The following is a 23,634-nucleotide window of genomic DNA, read 5'->3' on the forward strand; positions in this document are numbered from 1 at the left end:
AGATTTAGACTGCATATAAAACCCGAGTAGATTTTACAGTAAACCATGTTTCTCATAAATAAATTAACCAAATAAATGATGAGTCACAGTGAGTCAGTTGCACCACTAGTGGCTGCACCACTAGAACAATAACCAGTGGAAGCGGGGATTATGCAATGGCATCCAACTTTAACCCCATCAATGCTCTACACGAAGAAACATGAAATATATAACATCATAAAATTAGTAACAAAAGTAACAAAAAGTATACTTACAATGACGTTTTATAGTGCAGAACTATAGAAATGAAAACTTTTAACTTTCTGCATGAAACGTACTTCTAGTTCAGGTACTTGTTGATCATTAGAAATACACATTAATCTGTTTCAAATTTATTTAATCTGCGAATGTGCGTGTTTTATTAGGACTACAGTTACACTTTCTGATATTTGTCTCCTCGCATCTTTAAATCATAGTGATACATTTTCTTTCTGCCGTTAGGTTTCTGTTTTACAGTCCTATCAGGAGAGCTGAAGCAGGTCACATGATCGTCACTATGAATACACGAATGGCCATATTTTTAAGGTTGGTTAAGCAGGAATTGAGTTATTCGCGTTTCTGTCGCACCTCCAGACCAACCACACCAGACCCGTCTCTACTTTGCGGTGAGTTCTCGTTTTCGTGTAGTCGATTGCAGCTACAGTATACAATTTATTTAAAACCCTGAGTGGGTATGCAACATGTTTTTCCCTTTAGTTAAAATGACACGGTAATTATTATGTTTATCAAACACACATTCCCTTCTTGTCACCCATTCTTTCTGAATTGCCTCTCTTGTTTGCTTTGATTTGACATTTTACTCGTGGTGTTTTGTGCCAAGCAGAACACAAAACAGTAGGAGACGCAGACTTGTAGAATTGTAATCGCCTTTCACCCACCCCGGAGCGGCGCCTTTACGCGTAGTATTACGGTACAGTGGCGAGGAAACCCGGAAGAGCTCAAACAGCGCTGAATTTGTGAAAGAAATGTCATTTCGTATCGTTTCTAAAGAAGCGCTGGTGGGCTCCATCACGCTTGGTGTTGTTTTTGTTGCCGGCTATTTTATCGGTAAGTTCAAAGGCGGACGATGCTACAAAAAGTAATCCTTATGACGTGACGTCGTCGCTAAAGCAAGAAAGCCTGTCTGTAACAAGGTGTGCGCAAGGTGACTTAAAGCCGAACCATAGATATGTGTTTGTTTTTTACGTTTATTATTAATGAGTGGAATACAGGAGAATTGTGTGTGACTCAGACTTTTATGGTATTTTTTTTTAAATTGTATTTATTTATTACCGCAAGTTAAAAGCTTCAGGGTTATAGTGGTTTTATTATTGGAAGTTATGTTTACGCTTAGCCTGTATTTGTTGCGTTGTTTTGAACGGGGAATTTTCAAAAATCAGATCTCAGGATCTGTTTATCGTATTTTTTTCTTCCTGTTAATACAGACAATTAAATTTAAAAAAAAAATTCCACTTCATGTTTTCGAAGTGTTTACAGCATGTTTTGTCGCTGTAAACACTTCGAGTTTGTGTTTATGCCGTTTATTTAAGAGGTCAGAGCTTCGATGCTGATTTGGGGTCTATTGAAATAAATATGCGGTTTCCAGTGATCTGGCTTTTAGTTAAGTTGTAAATTGTGTGAATTACCTTGGTACAACACAAAATGAAGAATATGTTGGTGCACTAATGAACTTATGAGAAGCTGAATCTGAAAAAAAAAAAACACAGCCTCCATGATCACATCAATCCTATTTTTAGATTCAGATTAAAGCATAAAGTTTGTATAAGCCTGAGTGAACACCTAGTGTAAGGCTTTGCAGTACAAAGTCCTCTTCTAATCATATATTTGCTTCACTTTCTAGCTACTGTTGAGCTTGATAGACTTACAAAAAAAACCCCAACAGCTTCTGAAGTGACATTTACAATACAAATTGCATGGTTCACGTGCAAATAATAATTGTTTGTAATGTAATAAATGATTTATTCTCGACTTCAGTCTTAGAATCATCCCATACAGTTTGCTCAGTTTAAATTACAAAAGTTTATGAGTGTAAAAATGTTAGAAAAACTCCTTCTCCTTCCTCCTTAAGTCATATTTTTACAGCTGATTAAATGCCATTTTACAGTAAATTAGGCCCCATATTTATACAAATTAACAGACGCCACATGGATATGTTCTATGTCTACCAAATTATATTTAACAAAAGATGTCAGGTTATCTTATCTTAGAGTATTCAATATTAATTTTTTGTCTTTGCTGCTGCTGCAATAATTTAATTTCCCTGTTGAAATCGTTTGGGTTTGAACTTAATCAAATAACTTCTACTTATTAACTAGTTAACTAGATCTTAGGTTTCCTGAAAGATGTTTAAGCTGGCTAGGAGTCCTCTGACATCATTGTGCTCTTAAGATCCTTATGTCTTTTTTATGGTTTGTTTGTGCCCTCAGGAAGAAAGAAATCTTCCAGAATGAGCATCTCCAAAAGTCACTGCGGGGGGAAAGACAATCCACTGTTACAGTATGTTGTCAATCACTCCGTGAGGGAGCATCCGGTGCTGAAAAAACTCAAATTGGTAAGGAGGTCTTGCCGCTTGTGCTCTGGCAAATCTATTGTAATAAATCTAATCAGGTTTCGTATGGCATTATGAAATTTTATGTAACTGGCTTCCGCTCCGCTTGCTTTCAGAGAACAATGGAAGACGCCTGGAACGGGATGATGGTTGCCTCTGAAGAGTCACAGTTGTTGGCCAATTTGGCCAAACTAATAAAAGCTAAGAAAGCGATAGAGATTGGTAAGGGTGACGAATTTAACATCACACGAACATCCAACTGATAAAAACATGCGCAGCTTTTATGACTAAGCTTTCCCTTTTTTTCACCTGTTCAAACACAGTAACATTGCACAATATGAACACAAAACACTGGCTACTTGGAGTGCACAGGAAATTGCATAGAGAGCAGGACATAGAGCAGGCAAGTCTTCAAAGTGGACTGAACCTTTTTTTTGGCATGTTTAGCAATCAATCCTAATCAAGGAGCCGTGGAAGCTGCTTTAGTTCTTTAAGACCAAAGTAAACTCGATTTTAATGACTGAATCAGTTTTCTAATATGTGCTTTAGTAGTTGCAGTTGGCAGCAGATTAAAATCAAGGATAAAAATATTTATTTACTTTCTCCATCACCACCAAACGCATGCAAACTTCAGTAGCAATGTGACACGCAGTTTGAGATGTTTTCCAGTTACAGCGAGATTTAAATCGATCACTAATCTGTTCCTGTTCGTGTGTGTGTATATATATATATATATATATATATATATATATATATATACACACACACATATACATATACACACACACACATCTTCTGTGAGGTGTGAGCGCTGTTTGTTTTTAACATAGTTCACGGTGGAGAATAGCTGCTGACATAATGTGGATCCGAAGATCAATAATTGGCCTTACTGGGGTTGAAAGTCTCGATAAATGCATGGCGTTTCGGCTGGTATACCGGCTTCCGCAAGTGTGAGGCTTATTTTGAGCGATGAAAAATAATAAAATAATTTTATTTTACATTTCAATATCACAATAATCTTCCAATTTAGAATTACAAATTTAAAAAAAGAACTAAACACAAATAAAATACACTTCAGCTATATATTTCTAATTTATTTTCCCAAACCACCCGGAGCCGCAGGTTGCCGACCCCTGCACTAGGATGATGTCGGCCTAAATGTGCAGTCATATTCATTGTGTTCCCACTAGTGCTGTCAGCGTTAATCTGAAATGACGTTAACGCCACAACACAGCAAATCTCCGTTAACGAGCTACCGCCGATCGCCCCGTGCGTGGGGCTGGACGGTGTCAACACGTTAACGAGCTAACTGCGCTAACGCAGTAGTTCCCACCCATGTAATTGAGCATTGCGTGGCACATCCGACATACTGTTTTACTTTTGTCCATGATGCGCTTACCTTCAGGGTCATACTCCACATGAAGACCAAAATAGTTCCAAAGGCCAGATCTGAATGTGGGTGGGGGAGGTTCAATTTGCCATGTTGCAACGAGCTTAGCTTCTGTCTTGCTAGCTTGCGCTGCGCTCAGTGGATCTGCGCTTGACAGTGCAGCTTAGGCGGACTAGTCGAACGCAGATCCACTGAGCTCTCAACATAGACAGCATCGTCAGAAGAAAAGTTGATAAAATAAATTAAAAATTTTGTATTGTTCGATACATATGCGTACTGAACCGAAAGCACTGTATCGAACGGTTCAATATCGATATGAGTATCGTTGCACCCCTAATATATATACATATACACATACATACACACATATACATATACACACACATACACATACACACACACACATATATATATATATATATATATTTTTTTTTTTTTTGATGGATCAGTACTATATAGATGTCTTTTTTAGGGATGTTTGTGGCTTAATAGGCTATTGACTTATCTGTTTAATAATTTTAAGCACGAGAAAGCACGAGTTTGACTGTATTTGCTGCTCCTTAAAATAAAAAAAATATTTTACTTTAAATTATTTTGAAGACAAAGACACATCCTTGCTCTTAAAATTCTTTCATTTCATCAGTGAGGTGCTCCCATCCTGCATATCCACACATGTAAAAAGCTAGAATCCTAGGAATGTGCAGATGTGGTCAGGAAATCAATTTCTATAGCAAAAAAAAAAAAAAAAAAAGAAAGAGAGAAAACTGTATTAAAGCATGCAGTATATCACACCCCCTTTCTGTTGTCATGCACAATGATGGTTTCTTCTTACGTCTATAGGAGTTTATACAGGTTACAACACACTGAACATGGCACTGGCCTTGCCTGAAGATGGAGTTGTGATAGCATGCGATATCAGTGAAGAGTACACCAACATTGGTAAACCCTTCTGGAAAGAGGTATGCTTCAAATCTGTGTTTTATTGTTTTATTAAATGTAATAATGCTTATAACAAAGTGCCGAACAGTGCAGAGCATGATCAGTCATCACAGGGGAAGTATATAGCTCTGTCTGACATCTTTGCACATAGTTGAGTAAAAGAAAAGCCTACTGTAACTGATTATAGATATCACATAAAGATATCACTTTATTAAACAAAAATGATTTAGCAGGTTTTTAGTTTTTAAATGACTGACATATAAGAAATATTCAGATGATTCGTCTATGATGAGTTGACTATGGCAGTGTAATTATGAAATCTTGAAATAAAATCAAGCAAGAAAATATTTGTCGAAAGGCAAATCTCTTAGCAGTGATTTGTGTCAACAGAACCTGAAGAGCTTAAATGGTCTGATTCTTATATAGCGCTTTAAACATAATAATCTAGGTAAGAACAAGTGTTACACAATACATCTATGCAACGGACTCTAAAAGGTAACTGAATAATCATGCAGATAAATGTATCAGCAACTGGCTTCCTGATATTTTGTGACACACCCTTCACTTCTTTTACTCTTTAAAACATTGTCTCTTTCCATTAACAGGCTGGAGTCGAGAAAAAAATTGATCTGCGCATTCAGCCAGCACTGAAAACTTTAGGTACGGTAATGTTTCTCTTTATTTACTCTCATACATTTAACTGGAGATTTGCATTTTACTGATAAAAATGTTCAAAAATGTCTTTCCCAAAGGTCTGAGGATGCATTCAATTTCCTTTAGTAGGACATAGCAGTTTGTGGTAGTCTGCGTCCAACAACTGATTTAATTACTCTGGGGGTGTTGCTCTGCGAGTACTTCAGCTGGGGTAAAGGTTTTTGACGAGTTCAACTTGTTGAAAAAGATAATACCTGTTGCAGATACAGTTTAACGGAGGTTTGAGTCAGAGAGTTTGGTACCAGGGTAGCATGGATCGTTAAAATAACTTTCTGGAATCTTTCACCATGTATGATTTAATAAATACTAAATAACTACTAAAGTAACATTGCAAGTAAAGTAGTACTTTATAGTCTTACATTCAGATGTTAAAGTGGGATTTGGGAGGTGGTAGATCCGGTGAGCCTACTTAGAAATAAGTCACGTAAGGGTTATTCCACATCCACTGAACAATCATTTCCAGGCTGATGACCTGCAATTTCTCTAAATATGCTTCTTAATAGAAAATTGCCAAATTTGAGCTTTTTACTGTTGTAAGTTAAATTTAAAAAAAAAAAAATTCTTTTTAATTATGATGAAGTAATAAAGCCTTCAAAGCTTGTGTGCGGCTGTCAAATTTGAAATAAAATCCAGCACTGAAAGCACACAGAGTGGTTGCATATGAATTCACCATTAATGATGAGCAGCACCAATGTTGGCTCTTGGTATTATATATATTGTTTCATAGCCCTTTCTTTATAGATTTCTATCACACATTCTTCTGATAAGGTATCTGACTGAAGTAAATGGCACTTGGTTGATCCATCCATCCTTTTATGTGAGCGTGCACAGAGCCTGAAGCAGAAAGCCTGGGTTAACAAAGAGAGACGATAATCACCACTGTGTTAGCCACTATCTCTGCCGAGGGTTTGCAGTTGATGCAAATTAAGCCAAGCTTTGTCAAAGTTGCTTTGTAGTACACCAGCTGTGTGACAGCTACAATACCCTGAGATGGACATTTTACCCCTCGGTTTCATTGTTTCTTTCAGATGATCTCCTGTCTTCTGGCCAAGCAGAAACATTTGACTTCATCTTCATCGATGCTGACAAAGTTAACTATGACAACTACTACGAGAAGTCTCTGCAGCTGTTGAGAAAAGGAGGCGTCATTGCTATCGACAATGTAAGCGCTACAACCAACCAAAATAAGCACGAAACACACAAATCCTTGCACCGTGCCAGTTCAAGCGGCAAAACCTCTATAAAAATGTGTCTGGTGCTGCAGGTGCTGTGGGGTGGGAAGGTGCTGAATCCGTCCCCAGATGACGCCGACACTGTGGCCATTGACAAGCTGAACAGGAAGCTGTACAGAGATGCCCGAATTAATCTGAACATGCTGACAGTGGGAGATGGAGTCACCCTGGCCATCAAATTATAGTGCACATCTGAGAAGTGCAACCATTTATACACTTTATAGGAAAACAATGGGTTGCTGCTAGTGCGCAGTACTGAAGTTATACAACAGGATTTGATTAAAAAAAAATTTAAAAACTCCATGTGTTTTGTTTTTGCATTATTTCACTAAACTGACTTCATATAATATCCTCTAATTGGCATCAAGTTAGACGTGAGAATAATGTTGATTTCAGTGCTTTATTGTCAAGGACACACAAACAGCTCCGATTAGTGTCGCAGTCCAAAAATGGGAAGTAAAGTGTTTAATTCACTCAGTCTGTGACTCAAGTCACAGTGAGGAAAATGAGAATGCATTTAGCATTGACTTGCAACTTAGCAGCTATTGAAGGTAGCAGAGGTCCTGAACTCTTAACTGAGCACAATCAAGCCTCTCTAGGAAACAAGTCCAAACCAAGAGGCTGGGTTCAGTCTTCAGAACATATTTTGTTAGAGTGACCCTTCCACGGGCAGCACAGTGCTAACAAAACACAAAAGTAGAAAGGGTTTAAATAAGGGCAAATTCTACTGTGTGCAAATTTCCTCTTAGTCATCTTGGATTCAGCTGTGTCAAAGGTCATCTGGTAGCCTGCCAACCACCAACTTGTTTTATTGTTCAGATTTTTTTTTGGGGGGGGGGGGTTACTGTGAAAAAATACAAACATTTGGCAAGATTTTACAATAATAAAAAGGTTATGAGAATACTAAGAGTATAAGAATAATAATTTCCAATAAATAAAATCCTTTATTGTCTAGAAATATCTAGAAAGACAGTTTCACTAACCCTGGCTAACCACCAAAAACAACAGCTGTTACTTAACAACTCACCTCAAAATTGCTGTCATTGGTCAGAAGTGAGCTTCACAGATTCAAAATCGCCTTTGACAAAGTTTTAAAGCCTCTTCTAGAGTAAATAAAGGTGGATGATTCTTACACGGCACTGACAGCTGAGGTAAACAGTGAACTGACCGCTTACACAATAGGAAAAATCTTTGGGATAAACTCTGGGATAAAAACAGATTATTCCCTGTTTTTTGCTAAGTGATATTACAAAATGTTTTTATGCAAACAGTAGTAGAAACACGTCAGCAAGCCGACTGTGGAAGTTATGGGGTACAGTCTAAACTTAACTAAAATTTTGTTTTTGATCTCTCTTTACTGGCTCAAACATGTTTGTCCTATAGGAGCGACTGTAGCTAGGATTATACACTCAACTGAGAGGCGTAAGAAAACAACCCAGTCGACTGCAATCTACCCTAACCTTCCTTCTGTGTGAGTATTTGAATAAAGTAAATTGCATGTGTTTTGTTATTGCATAATTTAAATAAACTGACTTTGTATAATATCCTCTAATTGGCATCAAATTAGAGGTGAGAAGAAAGGTTGATTTCAGGACTTTATTGTAAAGGTAGACACACACCAACACACAAACAGCTCCCTGATTAGTGTCACAGTCCTCAAAGGGGAAGTAAGGTGGATAATTCACTCAGTCACTCAAGCCACAGTGAGGGAAATAAAAATGTATTTAGCATAGCCTTGCAACTTAGAAGCAGCTAGCAGAGGTCCTAAACTCTTCAGTCAGAACATTTAAACATCAGTCAAACTGCTCTTTAGTTGTTTTCTCTAAGAAAACAACTAAAGCACAGCCAGGAGGCTGGCTTCAGTCTTCATAGCATAATTTGTTGGAGTAACCCTTCCACAGGCAGTACTACCAAAATATAAATAAAATGTGCAAATAAAACAAAGGAGGAAGAGCTTAATTAAGGGAAAAATCCTACTGTGCAAAATAACACCTCAGGTTTACATTGTATGTGATCACACTTTAGCAAAGGAACAAGTTTATGTTTCGAAAATCACTCTTTGTCTTCGTCAAACTCAAAAAAAAAAGCTCATGTTCAACAGCGAGTGGAAGGTTTTTCTATAATTATCATTATGGTAAATTGAAAGGAGTAATAGCTGATTAATAAATACATGTGACTGACTACTTATTGTAACCACAATCAAAGGAAGTAGGTGGAAAGGTTTCCATCTCATCAGTGCTTGTGTCCTGGGGGTTCTACTTTGTTTTGGCTTAGTCGTTAGAATATATGTTGCTGACCACACAGGAAGGCAGAAGGCCAGGTTCTGCCGATAATCCTTCCTCTTCTTATGAAGTAGCAGACATTATCCTTATGCCTCCAATTCCAGGCCTAGACCTAGTTTGTGGCCACCAGCATTGATATTCTTCCCATCAACAAGTGCAGAGAGGGTGAGTTTCATGCCTGAAATATTAAGTGAACTTAATGAAACGAGGTCCTTAAGATATAGAAGTGTTTTTATTGGACATTATTAATGAGGTTGTTCTTACCGGGCCGGAGAGTCTGGGTGTACCCAACTCCTACCAAGCTGGCATTATTCACCTTAGCCTGCAGGGGGAAAAAACCCACATGAAATCATTTAAGCACTGAAAGTTACTGTTAGTCTTTTATTCTGGACTACAAACTAGACTTTATAATATCTTTAAAATGTAAGAAAATGTGAGAATATCTTACTGATATGGAGGCACTGGAGTCTAACTGGTATTTAGCAGCGATTCCAAAGGAAGTGCTGTTGTTGCCCGCTGTCCAGGCAAGATTCACAGCGGTCTCCAGGTCATCATTGACCTTCTGATAAATAGAGCCACCAAACTCTGAACCATCATTTCTGAGGGAAATGGGGGGAAACAAATACACATTACACCTTGACTCACGGATCAATAAATTATATTAGAAATCATTAAAATATTGTCTTCAAAAAACATACACATTGGTGTGGAGCTGGAAGTCCCCAGTTTTGTAACCAACAGCAAAGTTGCTCTTGGTCATCTTGGATTTAGCCGTGTCAAAGGTCATCTGGTAACCTGCCAACCATCCCTCATATCCGGCCACTGCTGCTCCATGAATAGTAGGACCAGCAAAGTCTAAATCTACGTCAACACCGGCATTAAGGTACTCCCTTTTATAAGCCGTTTTAACCTTGCCACTCTTCTTGCTGTGAAATTAAAATGAACATTTTACATAAGACTACTGAGTTAGTAACAGGCTGCCAATCACGAATTTCCAATCAGTAAATAACCTACCCAGTATTAGGTGAAAACGTTGTCTCAAATGTAAGTTTCAGGCCTTTGGTGATCTAAAAAACAAAAATTAATTTACTTTCCAATTTCATATTTGGAATGATCAACACTATAGCCAAGATATAAATTACCTGATCTTCAACACAAATTTCTGTCCCCAGAGTATTTTCCGTGGTCCACTTCTCCGTGAACGTCAGCCCATATTCAGCCCATTTGTACTTGGTTTCAAGGGTTCCAGTGACCTTGCTGGTATCGACATTGGATGAGCCTGATGTTTTAAATTCCTGAAACAAATAAATGAGGGAAAACGATACTGGTTAGAAAAGTCTGTTATCTGTCATACATACAAATGTTAATAAGTCTGATGTGTATTTTAGTGTATGGTACCACTTGTGCATTGTACAAATTACTCTTGCATAGTACTTTAACCTTTTTTTTAATGTACCTTAGTTTTCTTATTTTTCCATTTTTACTGTTTTCTAAATATAAACCAGTTCACTTTTTCTAACCCTTGTGCTGCCGTCAGAAGTTCACTTCTATCTATTTCAGACTGTCTTTATATATTTTCTAGATTTTACACCAAACATAATAACAGGAGTCAAAACAATTATCCGTTTAATTTATATCTCAGAATTTAAATAAACAGTTAAAACAAAGTTGACTGATTTTTCTTTCACTGTGACAATAAATAACAATTTATAATTAACTGTGGTCTGATCTTCATTTCACAATTACAAACAAGCACAATCTGATTAAAGTAATAACTCACAAAACAGTTGTACTTCATGATTCTCCTGAAAACACTGAGTATTAACGCACAACACAGCTTTTGTTTTCTTTTTTAAATTGTGTGTTTGGAGTTACAATCTTGTTGCGTTTAAGTTCGCAGTGCCTTATCCAATCGATTGTTGTTGGGGTTTTTTTTGGGGGGGGGGGGGCAGTTGTGCATCGTTTTCCAGTTACACTTCTATAACAATCCCTCTAAAGGTCCTGCGAAAGCTGGTGTGTTTTGCAGCAACTAATTCTTCCAGAGAAGAGCAGATTTCCTTTTGTCATCCTCCTTAATGGGAACACCTGACTCCAAGAAGGTTTTAGAGAAGTCACTAATGCAAAGCTTTACATACTTTTTCAAACCTGCACTGCATGCTTAGTGTGTTCACTAAATACATATTTGTGTGCCTAGTTCAGTTAGATTGAATTTATCGTTAAGTTTGACTTGGATCAAATTATGTTTTATTTATATTACTGTAGAAATTGCAGTAATCGTGGATTAACAAGCTTTTTTTCCTCTTCTTGGATTAGCCAAAGAAAACAAATAAACTGATGGCCACAAGTTTTCTTGCAATTTTATCCATAATGAGGCGCTGGGGAGCAAACCAGATGTCGTGAGGTCATGCCTGATGTGACGTTTTCAAAGGTGCAACAAAATCAACCTCTTTTTTAATGTCTTTAAATGGTTAGACTGTAAAGACCACAATGAAGCATCTTAAGTGAAAACCTGTTATATACAGAGATGGGCAGTAACGCGTTACTGTAATCCGATTACTTTTTTTAAGTAACGAGTAAAGTAAGGGATTACTATTGCAAAAATGGTAATTAGATTACTGCTACTTTCCCGTAGGAACGCTGCGTTACTGCGTTACTAAAACCGTGATTTTTTTTTGCGAGAATGTCTCATGACAGTGACGTAAGCGAGTGCGACGTTCGTGACAACAGCTGTGTGCAGATCAACAATGGATAATATATCGAGTGCGGGAGAGAGTATGAGCGTGCAGCGTTTAAAGCGTGGAAGTACTGACCTTACTTTGAGTTTGATTCCATAAAAAGTGACAAAAACATTAGTGTCCGTTGTGCGTGGGGGAAAAAAACTTCTTTTTACAGCGAAAAAACCCCCTAAACTTCCAAGCAAGCACAGAGTGTGCAACGACGTAATGGGAAACTCACAGAGAAACTCGCGGATTCTTCAACTGACTGCTGCGGCACACCTGCACCAGGGCAAACTTCCGCCTACCCAACTCCTGCTTTACAGGTGAAAATAGAGCAACAGGACCGCTAGTCTTTGATTTTATTTATTTTCTGCTGTGTTTCACTTGCATCTATTTGAAAGCGTGAGTGTAAACACAAAGAAAATATTTTATTTTATGTGCTGGAATGTGCAGAAAATAGGTTTAAATGTTAAACAAATTTCTTCCAGTCAGAGAATGGTGCATATAATTTAATTTTTGCTTGATGCATAAAGTTAAAAGATTAAAACTAATAAAACAAGTTTTAAAAAGAGACTTTTCCATTTGATTACATTTTGTATGATGGATTATGTAGAAAAAGTAGAATTGAGCTGAAAGATCTATCGCTTTATCACCTATTCAGGTTGTAAATCATGTTTTTAAAAAGTAACTAATTAACTAAGTAATTAATTACTTTTGACAATAAGTAATCGGGATTACTTTTTTGGGGAAGTAATCAGTAATTAGTTACTGATTACTTTTTTCAAGTAACTTGACCAACAATGGTTATATAAACATATGAAACCAAAAAAAAAAAAAATCTCAAAAATAAACTCACAACTAACTTACTTTTGAAGGACAAACAACACAAGACATAACTTCCTATGAAACATTGACAATTTGTAACACTACTTTACAAAGTTCCATCACTAAACAATATACTCAGTAACACAAACTGTTAGGACCACACAGCACCAGGAAACCGGGCGAGGCAAAGAAAACACGTTAACAGGTGTTTTTACATGGAGACAGAATTATTTTACCACCAAACTTGTTAAGACTAACTCCAAACGGAGTTCAAAGCTACATTTTATGGCTTTGCTGTGGAAACATCAACACAAACAAGCCAGATGCTGACTTTATATGGCAACACAAATTGGCATTACAGTTTACTGCATTTCCCTCTTGTTAGCAGAACAGTGGAGCATTTATTTTATTTATGATTTATCTATTTTTATGAGGATATTAAAATCTCATACTCTCCAGGCAGAAGAATGAGCCACTGCCAAAATACAGAAAGGCCCATTTATGCAAATAATAATAAAAAATACAATGTTATGGAGCAAGAGTATGAAACATGCAAGAGTATGCAAGAAAAAAAAGTGCCTTGATACAAATGTTTGGTCATGCTGCTCAGCACTAACATGGAATCACATATTTGATAAAATGACAGTAATGTTTGTTTGTCATTTAGGATCTGCAGGCCCTTTACCCTCTATGTATTGACATTTCATATCTATGATAACAATAACAATATTAGTATACATTAGCTACATTTCAACATTGGATGTTATATTTACAGTTAAACTCACCACTCCACTTGAAGACTTAGTCTTCACATCAAGCTTGACGAGCCCAAAGCCTGCAAAGACAATGACAGTGAGATACTACTTCCTGTGCTTGGAAAAGGCATTTCCAGCCGCAGACCTGACCTCTTCAGGTCAGCAAATACACACTTATAAAGGTGCCTTTTATCTTTCTTCCAGTTACCATATCCCTTATTGAAGATGTCCTTTGCTGATTTGCCCAGGTCTACATATGCTGGAGGGACTGCCATTCTGCCTATACACACAAGAGAAAAGTGAATGTAAATGGTGACACAGGAGTATAAAAAGCAGCTTGCTTTTAAAAGTTAGTTAATAAAAGAATTAAAACCCAGCATATGTATAGACATGGGCAAAATGTGCGTCTGTAAAGTGTGATAGCTGTGGCTGTCAAATGGAGAGGAAAGTTACAAATTTTACAACTGGAAATATTTTTAAATTCTTGTTCTACTGTCAACTGCTTTAAACTCAATGATGGTGAAACATTATACAGTGAATGCATTAAGCAACCAAAAAAAAAAAAAAACTAAGAGAGAAGTAGTAAAATCCCAGCTATTATAACCTTGACTACAATTAATGTTTCTGTCAAGTATTTGTAATTCAGATTTTATTTTAATATTTATTTGTTTAACTGCTGTCACTAGCTATATATAAAGACACGAGTTCAGGTGTCTGTCACCTTATTCTCAAGGTTAGACCGACGTTTTCAAGTAATCAGAGCATGGAGGTTATTGGTTAAGAAGGCAAAACGCTATAACAGATTGCATACAAAAGAGGTTTAAATAGTATGGGAAAAAACTAAGTGAGCATCTGGGTCATGGATTCAATAAGTGAACTGAGCTTTACTTTGAAGACGTTATCAAAATTAAAGAGTGTTAGTTGAATATACATTTATTTTCCATGCAAATACTTGCAAACACAGCACTCTGCGTGATCACAAGAGTGTAGTAAGGGCATAAAATTACATACAGTCTATGGGTAGGGGGCGTTTTCTAGCTAGCAAATAGAATGTCTGACAGCGGTACCCCCTGCACTACAACAAATAAAACACGGATAACGTGTGTAAATACTCAGCTTATTACTTACCGAGAGTTTCTTCTATTTATTATATACCCACTAACTTGACAGATAAGAAAAGCTGCGGAATGAGCGAGTACAGCCGGTGTAGGACGATATGGAGGAGACACCGCAGCAAACAACCTGCTGACCTCGGCTCAGCAGGACCCGAAAATATAGCTGTGCGTTTTGTGCCCGACTGAAATAGGAATCGTGTAGTAATTGTTTAAATCATATGGATATTAATTTATACATAAATTATATTTTACAACAGGAAACTGAATTTTGAAAAAGCGACTTTCACGTTAATAATGCGAGAGGTCTTCCAGGCAAATGGAAGACCTCTAAATCACTATGGCAACCTATATACTACTGAAAGTTACGGGCTTATGCATACAGAGCTGTACAGAAATCAGCTATAGTGCTACATTGGTGCCGCTCACCAAATCTAACGTATTATTCACAGGTTTTACATAATCAGGAGGAAAAGCCTTTGATGACAGGATACACTCGTGGATCACTTTATTAGGTACACTTCTTTACCTGCTCGTTAAGACAATCTTGTAGCAGGCCCTATCATGACAGAAGAGAGTCTTTAACGGGGCATTCGCTTATTTTCTTCATCAGGAGACGTAGGGTAGTTCTGAGGAACTTCTGAACATTTTTTGGACATCGTTTGAACGCAGTGAAAGCTACAAAATAAAATATATAGTCCTTTTGTTGTGTCACAACATGGCACAGTCTGTGACTTCAAGCACCAAAGGAGTGCAAATAAAGTCAGAAAAATCCGAAAATAAGTGCTCAAGAGTTATACATTAAGTCATTAATGAATATAAAGTATTTAAATACACTTGTATCTAAGTGCTGCACAATGTCATCTCATCGCAAACCTCGATCCGCTTGCAAAGCGTGCAAACACCTGCGAACGTTAAACATTCGTCTCTTTTTCATGCTAGCTTGAGAAACACGTGTCTGAGCTAAAATTAGCACATAGATGCTAGCAGCATAAGTATAGAAAGAGAAAGATGCGAACATAATAATGTACCTTACACTACAAACATACAGAGAACACTGAAGTTTAATCATTGTAACTTACACAAAATTGTTTTGTTGAGAGCGCCAGATTTCTCCATACTGTTTAAGGGTTACAAACCTCTCACCGAGTCTGCTATTCATGCTACTGCGAAAACTACAGTGCCAGTAATTTAAGAAAAAGAAATTTTTTTTGCACTTGTCTAATTCGCACATTAATTGCAAGCAAACAGAGTATTCAGAAATTCCTAAGAAAGTCTACTGGGATTTTCCCACATAACCATATACAGTTTAAAGAGACTGATCGGAAAAAGAAAAGCTGTCCAGTGACTGACAGTTCTCTGGGTGAAAATGCTTTGTTGATGACAGAGTGCAGGAGAAAGGCCATACCGATTTAAGCTTCCCGAAGGGACTCAAATAACCACTTGTTACAACCCAAGAATGAAGAAGAGCATCTCTAAGCCCACAGGTACTGAGGCTTGAAGCAGATGGGCCAGAGCAGCAAAAGACCACACTCCCTTGTACAACCCATTATGCTAATCTGGGGACTGGTGAGCAGCGACTGGTAGTACAGCTTTGCCAGTATAACTTTGAAGCGTGTTGCAAAGCCGGACAGGACAACACTAATGGGGATGGCTCCAAGATTCCTTACCAGGAAGAACCTATAAGGGGAGGACACAGATGAGGACATTTTTTCCATGTGCTGAACTTCACATATCAGCACTTGACGAAAGGCGACTTTACCAGCTATTTGATCACCTTAGGCTTTATCAGCGTGTGGTATACACACAAAGACTCCATGATGGGGAAGAGATTCAGCAGCTCATTGTCCTAGAACCCTTGCAACATAAGATATGCAAGAGCCAACATGAACATGGGGGGCATTTCAGTGCAAAGAGCACCCTCAGTCTGCTGAGGAGGAGCTACTATTGGCTCACAAGGAGTAAAGACAGTAAGGACTGGCTCGGCAGTGCAAGCGGTGCACACTGGTTAAAGGTATCCAGTACCTAGTGACATTCAGCAATATTACAACACCACTTGAGGTCCTTGCAGTGGACTATGTGGTGATGGTGAGCCGGATGAACAGGTAGAGACTGCTGAGGCCTCTGAAGCAAGTGATGAGGCTCAAAGCAGCTCTGTGGATAGCCCAGTATCTTTCCCATTGACTTCCACAGAGACATAAAGATATGGTTTCTCCCTTCTTTTTGTTGGACTTTTAACCTGATATTTAATTGGACATTTCAGCTGCTGTGGTTATAACTCTAATGGACTAGGACACATTACGAAAAAGACTGCGTGTGGGACCATATTCAAGGACTTTTGTTACTCACTACTCATTACAGACTTTAGGAGCATGTTTTTATCAGCATTGTGGGTCTTGTTATATTCGTGACACAGTATTAATCATTCCAGGGCGAGTGAATAAATACCATCTGAAGGCTGTTGGGGTTTAAAGGGGGTTATTTGGTTTTATCCCTGTTCAGTAAGTGCTCAGCATATGCTTTGTTTTTTGCGGGTCTGGGCCCTTCTCTGAGTTTCTTGAATGTTTTTTGTAATTTGCCACTTTGTCATTTGGAGCCCATGGTGGCTCACGGGCCACTGAGTTTTATCTTTACAAATTAAAATGTTGACTGTAACATGACTGTATTGAAAACTATGTTGAACCCAAGTTGCCCTGGAGTAAGGGCACCCTGCCAATCAAGCTTGGTGTAGGAAAATTGCATTAGGCTAGATTCCGGTCTGTGGGCGCAGTATACTTCAGGTTGCCACCATGTCAACACAAGTCGCTCTTTAATACCTAAAGCAGTGGTCTGTAACAATAAAATACACATTTAACTCAGCCTGTCAATTTTCCAAATGATTGCTCTTAAGCTCTGGCAACAGTGCGCATTCCCCAGGTGGTCGTACAGCAAGTGGGGCAAAATAAATAGATAAATAAAAAAGGAAACAGTCCTGTTTCAGCTCTTTATTGATGGAAATGACTGTTGGGACAAGAAGTTTAATGGCTCTACAGTAGCACATAAACACATCCTACTTCTTCAGTGAAGGGATGTGTTAAGACTTAACTCCACTCAGAGTCATGTTTCTAACATGCTGCAATGACGATGATCTTTTAAGATTCTCTCAATGAAATGTACAGGACAAGCTGGAATATGTAAATTAAATAACACATGTTTCCAACAAATACTGAGTTTGAAGCAACTGTAAACATAATTCTCTATGCGCACATTGCTGCAACCTTGTACACAGAATATAAAAATACCTATTGACATTTATAAAATGGAATAAATTAATCTAAACAAATACAAATTTCAGCATCTGTTTACTACATATTAACATCAAAGAATTAATATCAAGAAAAGGTTGTTGCACTTGGTCTAAGTCTAGTAGTTTACACTGAATGTGGACTTCTTAAAAAACCTATACATATATTCAACAGTAAACATGAACAGTTTGGAATAATTCTTCACAGAGAAATGTATCACAGTAACACTCCAGGTAATTGGCAAATTGAACTATGTTTAAGACAGCTGGATAAAACTTTATTCTAACTTTTTTGGCTGATAATGTCATTTCCTTAAATGCATATTTTCTAGGAAATAGCAGGCGATGTCATGAGTAAAGACACAAGATTCGGTGTATGTCGTTTATCTGAAAAGGAGCCATGAATTTCTGTTTCAGTCTTTAGTAATGCTGTCAAAATGTCAGCGTGTTATAAAGGAATGCAGAAGATTGAACAAAATGTTTAACATGATGACAAATTATGTTTTTCTATATAACATAATATGAATCTATACATGTTGCTTCAACAGTGGTCCATACATCGTTTTTTAGAACTCAAATGTGGGATATGAGGAAAAACTCAAGAATCCAGATCCAGATATCTTAATTGCAGTTTCCTGTAAAGGTTTAGATGCATTTTTAAATGAGAATTTATTTCATAATTTTCTTTCTATCCAAACAGTCTGTAACAGATGTCATTGTATTGTAAAATCAAACTGGGATGGGGCCTTTTAGAAACTCTGCAGGTTTTTTTGTTTAAAAAAAGACAATAAAAGCAGGTTAGGAGCTAAATCCTAAAATTTAAAAGGATATGGCTCTGTGTATTCCATCAGGCCTTTGTGCGGCTCATATTAAGCGTCTTTTTCGCACACCGCCTCAGTTGGCAACTTGACAAAGCAGATGAAAGAACACTGTCTGTGTCTAACAGTACTGCTGCAGGCTGCTTATTATCCGATCAGCCTCTTTAGCACAGCAGGTCTAGAAAAAGGCCAGCAGTACTCGTTGGGGACCGGCCCGTTGACATTGCACTCAAAGAAGGAGAACATGGGGAACCAGATGCGAGCTCTCCGGCTCTGCTGGTAGGCCCGAGTGTTGGCTAGGGTGTGGTAGTACAGGAAGAGTCTGGTAGTGATGTAGAAGGCTATGAACACGTCAATGGAGTAGTGTTCATGTGCAGCCAGGATGAAGAAGATGCCGAAGAGGTTGAGCACCCAGGACAAAGTGTGGATAAAATTCCAACTTCTTGGAGTGTCTGTGTAAATCAAAGACGGAAGAGCGTTACTGAGCACTTTATGTGGTTCCATTCTAAAATGTGGCACATTGTTAAGTCTGTTAAAGTTATTTTCATTCACATATTTAATGTAAAAATATTTTTTCTGCTTGTGGCTCATCTCAGGCACAAAGCTCTCAGCCACTCCTACCTGCTGTTCAAGCTTTTTGTTTAAATCAGAAAGAAAGAAGGGTGGCTCTACAGGAGGAGGAGCTGAAATGGCTTGCTACAGACAGTGGAACTGAGGATGAATCATACAAAGTTTCTCTAGCAGAATCAAAGACTAAAAATATTTCAATGGAAACAACTATAATAGGTTTATTATTAATTTTCAAGAAATACTTGCAGTACCAGTAGCGGACACTGGATGGCAACATAGGGACACCTTCTCCAAATATGGCTAATCTATGTCTGCTTCATGATTTACAACCACTATGGGGTTTATTGTACTGTGTACATAATAATAGTGCTATTTAGACTTGGATTGAAATGAATAAAGCAACAATAATTTTTTTTTTTTTTTTAAATCAAGTTTTAATTATATAGGACCAATTCACCCGTCCTATGCATTCCTTGAACATATATGCACATTTAAGGTCATATCATGGTAAACCTCACTCCCAAGTTTCCACACAGTGTTACTGTTGGCCAAGGTACTGCCACCCAGAGCAAACATCTAATATGACAGCATGTTTAACAGGATTTATAGAAGGCAAGGGCCAAGTTCAATAACCTCAGTTTTATCTGAATTTAGAAGCAAGAAATTTGAGGTCACCCAGGTCTTTATGTCTGTAAGACATTCCTTAAGTTTAACTAAGTGGTGTGTCATACCTGGCTTTGTGGATAAATAAAGCTGGGCATCAACTGCACAGCAACAAAAATGCATGTTATGCTTCGAATGATACTGCCTAAGGGAAGCATGTATAATGCAAATAGAATTGGCCCCAGCACAAAACCCTGTGGAACTCCATAATTTACCTTATTGTGTGAAGAAGATTCCCCATTTTACATGAACAAATTGGTGTCTATTAGTCAGTAGTATATAAGTAGTATCGAGTAGTATCGAAAACTACACTGACGTCTAGCAGGACAAGCACAGAAATAAGTTCACTGTCAGAGGCCATAAGAAGATCATTTGTGACCTTCATTTATGGCTTATTGTGTCCTGTGATGAGTTCTGACACCTGACTGAAACTCTTCAAATAAATTAGATCAGTTAGCTGTTGGCTAATGGTTTGGAATCCATTAACCTGGAAACATACAAATTCTCTCACGTGTTAGGTAATGTCTAAAATGTTTATTTACTTACAAAATGAGGGGTTTTAGGGCTTAGTTTTGAAATCTTTGATCATTTTCCAATTATAATTCCAAGTTATTCCAAGGCCTTTTCAACTCATCTTAGCACAAGTGTGTTTTCCTCCTCACAGAAAACAGAAACAGAAGCTACTCACATTCTGTGACAAAGAAGTTGAGCATGGTAAGGACCACAGTGTGGCCACTGAACATGTAGTCGCCACATGTGTGAACCCCTGTCAGTGTCATCCCAAAACCGCTCCAGATGGCCACAGCTCGCTGTAGTTTGGCCCACATGTCGCCGTACATCTAGAAGGAAACAGGTAATACTCTAATCTTGCAAAGAGATCTGATACATGAGAAAAAGAGAAAAAAAGATGCGTTACCTTTCCTGAACACTGCAGGTGCTGTCCTGGAACAGACAGGGAAGTGACAAACATGGTGATACAGCGCAGCATGAACACCGTCCCCATGAGGCTGCACATCCGCCGCAAGAGAATGGACCTAGAAGTAGTGAAATGTGAGTTTCCTGTGCTACTGACAGGCTCCTGGGATCTTTCACAGCAGCTACTGACCTGTGTTTATGGAGCAGCAGAACCAGCATCCAGATGTTACAGAGGATCACTCCACATGCCTCGGCCATGGCGAATGCCCAGGGTATTCTAGGCACACTGCGGAAAAGGACAACATCAGTGCTGAAATAACAGATTGAAAGTGAGCATTTATAGCTGATGTTCCTTAACATCTTACAACAAACATGACAGAAAAATTCGTTTGGTGTTTTGGTATATTAGTTTTAATAAATCATTTCAATGCATATCAAGATATCTCTTTTGGAGATAATTAACTAGCCTGAATAATTTGCCTCAGTGTCTTGCCAAACACACACTGGAAATTCCTTGAAATAATCTCTCCTGGTAAGTTTTCATTTCATGAAAAGCCCAAAGCTGGTCATAAACAAAAGTAGGTCACCTTATAAACAATTCTCAAAGGTCTTTTTGAACCTCAGCGAGCACATCAGGAGTATATGAGGACAATAATAGAAACACGCTATAAGGAATTAGGGCAGTTATAATGTCAGCGATTTGGTGTGATACTCAAACATCATCATTTGTGGAATTTCAGAGGTGATTAACGTTTTTGTTGTAAGAAAATTTAAGAAAGCTCTTGTGAGCGATCACACCCACCTGTCTAGAAAAATATCTGGGAGCGGAGGGTATGTGCGCATGTCAGGGACCCTCTCGTGCACAATGACCATGACGAAGGATGTAAACCCAAACACGAACACCACATAGACAGAGCTAAGCACCGTCTTCCAGTACTCGGGATCGAGGCGCCGCATCTGCTGCTTGTACTTTCCATTAGTGTACTGGTGATACTCCTCTCCCACTGGTGCTGTGTCAGTGCTGCCACAGTCTCTCCCCGGGTCTCCGTTACACAACCAGTCCAAACTGCCTCCGGAACCGGTGGGAGAGTGGCCATCATAGGGAAGACCCAGCTCCTCCAATAAATCAATGTTCTGTTTCTGAAGTTTCCGAATGGAGACCATTAGCCGCTTGATGTCCCCCAGCACCTTGAGCTCCAGAGGCGGCGAGCGGAGGTCGTACTCACTGAGGGCGAGCAGACTGGTGCCATCCAGCCGGTGCTTGTTGCACAGCAGGTCCACATAGTCGCAGAAGCCCTCTTCCTTCAACCACTTGGCAACGTGCTTAGGTGTCCAACGACGGACACTCAGCTGGGTCATTTCCTCCTGACACCAAAGGCTAAAAAGAAGAACAGCCACATTTAAGTTCAGCAGTATCAGTTCCTTATTGGCTTCCAAAACACCAAGCAAAATAATATTCAGGATTAGTTTAAGGCACAGTTTATTTGCTCTGAATCAGCAGTAGTAACTTTAAAGACACTATGCGAGACTGCTGCGCAGACAGAAAATACATTCATTTTGTGACAAAATTATAGGTGATAAACAAATTTAAGACAAATCCTGAGTTACACAGGAAATCTGGGTAATCACAACTTATGCAGTTATATGACGCAAGTACTGGCAAGGATTTCCTAAGGCACAATGGAAACCACACCCTACAATGTAAGTGAAGGAGCAGCTACATGTTATCCCAGGCCAAACAGTCAATTAAATCCTAAGGTATTATTGTCCTAGTCACATTAAAAGACATTATGACTATTTCTAACTTCATTATTAACCGAAATAAACACTGCCTCAACAGTCTGCTCCTTGGACTGACAAGAAAGCAACACATTTCTGTGTTTTTTGATAAAATAATTTAAATAAACAGTCCAGCAACTACAGTCGACCTGCAATAACCCATATATTTAACCCATTTAAATATATCACTGGCTAGCATTTAAATCGGGCTTAGAAGCTCTTTGTATACTCCCAAGTTAACTTATCTCAGTATTTTGTCAGGCAACTATCTGGCCTATTAGTATGTAAAGAGAAATACGCCAGAGATAAACGTGAAAGCATCCATATGCACCCCTGCCCACGGGGCTAACTCAGCTTAATACTAAAGACTGCTAGCTCACTGGTGCTAGCTCAATCAATGCGTGTGCTTTGCGGTCACTCACCAGCTCTGAGATGTAACAGAAGATGACACAGAATATATCTCTCCGGCTAACTAACGAAGTGACATCTCACAAGAATCAGAAGAAATCTTATTAGCATTTGCTTTACTGACACGAGTTTGCTGGACATCATTACGCCCAGGCTTTGCGCTAGCTAGGAGTCCTGTTGACAACACAAGGCGGTAATGTCCAGAATAGCGGCGCACGCTAAAAGAAAACGCGGAACAACAGTGAAACAGTGACGCTCTATGGTGAACAGGTGGTACTACACCGTTCTTACGTGTGAAATGGTATGACCAAAAAACATTAAATAGAGTTGTGGTTATTTGCTAAGAGACATTAAACCAAAATTAGTTGGGGTGTATGTATATATTTGAGCCAGTTTCTATACATGTGGCCTCTGTGGATTAGATAATATCCAAAATAGATTCAAACATGTGTCCTCAATTCTCGTTTTTTTAATAAATTAAAATGCATGCTGTACAATCATTCCACCGTGAAAAAAGAACACTTTAAAGAAGTCATTCAAAACCCCAAAGGACAATGACAATAATGAGCATAATGAGTGTAAACTTCTGACCACAACTATATGTATTTTTGCAACTGAAAATGATAAAATTAGAAATTATGAGTT

General features: G+C 38.3%; 3 protein-coding genes across 4 annotated transcripts; 1 reads left to right on the top strand and 2 right to left on the bottom strand.

Moving 5' to 3' along the window:
- Window positions 1-526: 526 nt before the first annotated feature.
- Window positions 527-7,163, top strand: LOC146381493 (catechol O-methyltransferase domain-containing protein 1-like). 2 transcript variants are annotated; one of them, XM_084937562.1, is made up of 7 exons: window positions 527-644; window positions 2,466-2,590; window positions 2,704-2,809; window positions 4,818-4,936; window positions 5,522-5,576; window positions 6,659-6,792; window positions 6,895-7,163. In XM_084937562.1, exons 1-7 carry the CDS (start codon window positions 536-538, stop codon window positions 7,045-7,047), a joined length of 801 nt encoding a protein of 266 aa, XP_084793688.1. In that variant the 5' UTR covers window positions 527-535; the 3' UTR covers window positions 7,048-7,163. The 2 variants fall into 2 exon arrangements, with proteins under 2 accessions (XP_084793688.1, XP_084793689.1); XM_084937563.1 differs by lacking the exon at window positions 527-644 and adding an exon at window positions 947-1,086.
- Window positions 7,164-8,444: 1,281 nt separating this feature from the next.
- LOC146381494 (non-selective voltage-gated ion channel VDAC2-like) lies at window positions 8,445-14,714 on the bottom strand. Its single transcript, XM_084937561.1, has 9 exons — window positions 14,570-14,714; window positions 13,650-13,721; window positions 13,472-13,521; window positions 10,287-10,439; window positions 10,159-10,211; window positions 9,843-10,070; window positions 9,593-9,743; window positions 9,409-9,466; window positions 8,445-9,322 (listed from the first exon to the last, which is right to left on the bottom strand). The coding sequence occupies exons 2-9, from the start codon at window positions 13,714-13,716 to the stop codon at window positions 9,231-9,233; spliced, it is 852 nt and encodes a 283-aa protein (XP_084793687.1). The 5' UTR covers window positions 13,717-13,721; window positions 14,570-14,714; the 3' UTR covers window positions 8,445-9,230.
- A 2,808-nt stretch (window positions 14,715-17,522) lies between these two features.
- Window positions 17,523-23,200, bottom strand: samd8b (sterile alpha motif domain containing 8b). Its single transcript, XM_084937564.1, has 6 exons — window positions 23,004-23,200; window positions 21,605-22,180; window positions 20,993-21,088; window positions 20,804-20,921; window positions 20,576-20,726; window positions 17,523-19,106 (listed from the first exon to the last, which is right to left on the bottom strand). Exons 2-6 carry the CDS (start codon window positions 22,159-22,161, stop codon window positions 18,802-18,804), a joined length of 1,227 nt encoding a protein of 408 aa, XP_084793690.1. The 5' UTR covers window positions 22,162-22,180; window positions 23,004-23,200; the 3' UTR covers window positions 17,523-18,801.
- Window positions 23,201-23,634: the final 434 nt, after the last annotated feature.

This window comes from Perissodus microlepis, chromosome 8 (assembly GCF_051167445.1).
Source record: "Perissodus microlepis isolate ML-2025 ecotype Zambia chromosome 8, ASM5116744v1, whole genome shotgun sequence".
Taxonomy (NCBI): Eukaryota; Metazoa; Chordata; class Actinopteri; order Cichliformes; family Cichlidae; genus Perissodus; species Perissodus microlepis.

Coding starts and splice junctions, on each gene's coding strand:
- LOC146381493 (XM_084937562.1), top strand. CDS start 536: ATGAATACACGAATGGCCATATTTTTAAGGTTGGTTAAGCAGGAATTG. Junction 645..2,465: donor AGACCCGTCTCTACTTTGCG/GTGAGTTCTCGT, acceptor TTGTGCCCTCAG/GAAGAAAGAAATCTTCCAGA. Junction 5,577..6,658: donor GCCAGCACTGAAAACTTTAG/GTACGGTAATGT, acceptor TGTTTCTTTCAG/ATGATCTCCTGTCTTCTGGC.
- LOC146381494 (XM_084937561.1), bottom strand. CDS start 13,716: ATGGCAGTCCCTCCAGCATATGTAGACCTGGGCAAATCAGCAAAGGAC. Junction 10,212..10,286: donor AAATTTGTGTTGAAGATCAG/GTAATTTATATC, acceptor TTTGTTTTTTAG/ATCACCAAAGGCCTGAAACT. Junction 9,323..9,408: donor CACCCAGACTCTCCGGCCCG/GTAAGAACAACC, acceptor TTAATATTTCAG/GCATGAAACTCACCCTCTCT.
- samd8b (XM_084937564.1), bottom strand. CDS start 22,161: ATGACCCAGCTGAGTGTCCGTCGTTGGACACCTAAGCACGTTGCCAAG. Junction 20,922..20,992: donor CTGCTGCTCCATAAACACAG/GTCAGTAGCTGC, acceptor CACTACTTCTAG/GTCCATTCTCTTGCGGCGGA. Junction 19,107..20,575: donor CAACTTCTTTGTCACAGAAT/GTGAGTAGCTTC, acceptor TGATTTACACAG/ACACTCCAAGAAGTTGGAAT.